This window comes from Bison bison, unplaced genomic scaffold (genome assembly GCF_000754665.1).
Source record: "Bison bison bison isolate TAMUID 2011002044 unplaced genomic scaffold, Bison_UMD1.0 scf7180017864280, whole genome shotgun sequence".
Taxonomy (NCBI): Eukaryota; Metazoa; Chordata; class Mammalia; order Artiodactyla; family Bovidae; genus Bison; species Bison bison.
The window spans coordinates 1,767,300-1,770,445 of NW_011494852.1; the positions used below are offsets into that span (position 1 = coordinate 1,767,300).

The 3,146-nt window shown below is 55.6% G+C and overlaps 1 protein-coding gene across 1 annotated transcript in view; it reads right to left on the reverse strand.

The window, feature by feature from the left end:
• Nucleotides 1-880, reverse strand: part of CEBPA (CCAAT/enhancer binding protein (C/EBP), alpha) — a 46,767-nt gene extending 45,887 nt beyond the window's left edge. Inside the window, 2 exon segments of the mRNA XM_010849281.1 lie at nt 646-742; nt 831-880. Coding sequence (XP_010847583.1) covers nt 646-742; nt 831-880 — 147 coding nt within the window.
• Nucleotides 881-3,146: the final 2,266 nt, after the last annotated feature.

The window sequence follows — 3,146 nt, forward strand, 5'->3', positions numbered from 1 at the left end:
AGGGTGGGGGGCAGGGAACAGTTTCGGACGTGCGGCCCAGTGCACGCTGCCGCTTGGAGATGCCAAGGAGAACCGGGATTTTGCGTCTCTGATACCCAGGCACCCGCACAGATTCCGCGCAAAAGTACCTCCCCGCTCCTCTCCACCCACCCCCCTCCCCACACGCGCAAGTACTCCAGGGTCACACGGGCCCGCAGTGCCGGGCGCTAGGACCCCGCGGGGAGCAGAGGAAAGGGGAGGCGGCCACAGTCCGGGAGTCTAGAGGACTCGGCTCGTCCACCCGCCCGGGCTGGGAAACTTTCTTGTTAATTATTTCTCCTTGCCGGAGCTCTAGGTGTTGCTAGGTGCACGGAATTGGCGCTGCTACCCGGCGCGGGGCCGCGTTTTTTCCCCAGAGGGAAGGGCCCAGCTGGATTCCGGGGCTGGGGTACCCGGGCGAGGGGAGACGCATAGGGGGAGGAGGAGAATTTGACTCCGAGACGGGGATCCCGAAGCGGGGCCGGCGATCAACGGCGCTGGAACCCACAACCTTCTCCCCTACTCCCCATTCAGGTGCTCTCCAAGGCGGGAGCGGGGCTGTGGAGAGAGCTGGGGTCTCCGAATCTCTGCGGCTCTGGGTCCAAGCACCTAATGAGAGAGCCTTGCAGGCTGGTTCGCAGGGCGCTGGGTCCCTGGAATCCTGAGGAAGAAGGTGGCCGGGCCCCTGTGACCCCTGGGCGCCGCGCCGCCTCCGCCCTGGCTGCTGCACGGGGAAGGGGTTTAAGGCAGCGCGTTTCCCCAGCCACGTGGCGCCTCGCGCGTTCTGCTTAGGGATCGCGGAGACAGCCTACTCCCTTGGGGCTTCGAGAGCCCGCAAGTTGCTCCCGCTTCTAGTCCCCATTGCCCCTTATTGACTAAGTGCCCCGAAGACCAACGCCGTCTGGGCTCTATCTAGAAGTTTGCCTGCTTGAGAATCCCTGGGGCTGAGCCGGTGACGACCCCTCGCGGACAGCGGGCTTCCAAAGGCTGGCAAGACGCCACCACTCGTCCAGGAGCCCTCAAGGAGGCGCAGCGTGAAAGCGAGGCCGGGGGAGGCTAAACTCCACTGTGGTCACAGCAAAGAAGCAGCTTCGTCTGGGGAACGCAGACTGTGCTTTAATCAAGTTCCTATTCAACATATTACCCATGATTAATGACCCAACTGCTTCATGTTTTGGTCCAGAGCTCATACATAAGATATTTTCAGCTTGATACTTTTGGCCTGGGAGTAAAAGTGGATGTATTCAATAAATGCCTATATGAGGAGCTGCTCTCTGCCCCAGGGTGCAGGACCATTTATACACCGTGTACCTCTGGAGACCTGGAGGGAAAACATGGAATGGGATTTTCATTTTCGCTGCGATGCTAAAAATAAGTCTGCCCCGGTGCAGGAACAAAGAGAGGGCTACTAACAATGACCTGTTCTAGCTTGTACATCTGCTGCCCTGTGCACACAGCAGGCAAGTCTCCTCTTAGGATCCAAGAAAATTGCAGAGGCTCCTGGGCTGGGGGAGCATTGGAATAAGACCTTGTTAGTAAGACCTCAGAGAAGGCAATGGCAACCCACTCCAGTACTCTTGCCTGGAAAATCCCAGGGATGGGGGGGGGCCTGGTGGGCTGCCGTCTATGGGGTCGCACAGAGACGGACACGACTGAAGCGACTTAGCAGCAGCAACAGCAGCAGTAAGACCTCACTGTGGGAGTGAGAGATACCAGGCAGGGATCAGAGCCAGGGCTGTAGGTCTTCCCATAGCAGAAGCAGAAAGCTCCCCACCAGGCCAGCTCTGTGCAAGGTGTTTAGTGCCCAGAGGTGAGGGAGAAGCAGCTCCTGCCCTCTCAGAGCTCTGGTCACAGCTGGGGAGACAGACACGTTGTCATACAAAGTCTGCTAAAAGACAGAGGCCTCCTCACAGAGGAGGCAGTGCTGCAGGAGCAGGAAGTGGGACTGGGTAGAGGCAACAAATCCATGACTTTGTCAGATGTATATTGGGAGACATGGATTCAGAGGAAGGATGAGTGTGTTGTGGTAAAGGAACATCCTGCCCTGGCAGATATGGCTTTGAAGGAGGGTGCAACCAACTGAGGACGTGCTAGGAGTGTTAGTCATTCAGTCGTGTCCAACTCTTTGCAACCCCTGGGACATAGCCCACCAGGCTCCTCTGTCCATGAAATTCTCCAGGCAAGAGTATTGGAGTGGGTTGCCATTGTATTTGCCTCAACTTCATATCCTGAAACCACAACCCCCAGTGTAATTATATTTGGAGATGGATTTCTCAGGAGGTAGATACAGTTCAATGAGGTCATAAATGTGGGGTCTTAGTCTGATAGGATTAGTGGCTTATTAAAAAAAAGGAAAAGAGGAAGCGTCTTCCTGCCACTCATCACCCCCATGTGAGGACCCAAGGAGAAGGTAGCATCAGTAAGCCAGAAGGAGAGCCCTCACCAGAGCCTGACCATGCTGGCACCCTGATCAAAGACTTCCAGTCTCCAGATCTAGGAGAAAACTCATTTCTGTGGTTTAAGTCCTCAGTCTGTGGTTTTTATTATGGCAGCTCAAGCTGACCTGGATAGGAGAAGGCTTCCTGTAGGAGTGGACCTTTGAGCTCCAACTTGAAGGATGAGCAGGAATTTGCTAGAAGAGAGGTGCAATTTGCAGGACGGCATGTTCAAAGGTGGAGCGGCTGCAAGTGCATGTCATGTTCTGGTGACAAAGGACAAGATGTTGGATGGACTGGAGTGCAGGTATTGCTGGGGAGGGGCCTAGATAAGGCTGGGTCCATGGCCAGGGAGACTGTGGGGAAGGAGAGAGCCTCTCTTACAGGCATTTTCTGTCCATTTTTTAGCAGCGGAGGGCTGTGATCCAATCTGATTTCCTGAAAAGCCACTCTACCAGGGGCTGGAGAAGGGATGGTGGACCAGATGAGAGGTAAAGGAGGCCTGAGGCCCCAGGAGGTGGGATAGAGGGCAGGGACTATCCTTTGATATGAATTAGATGAGATTTGAATGAGATGTCAGAACTTGGAGTCTGGGTGGGTCTGAATGGCTGGCTTCTGGCTGGGGTCACCATCCCCCAAGATATGTAATGGAAGGAAAATAGAAGGTCCCCCCCCAAGCCCCGGGGATTGTGG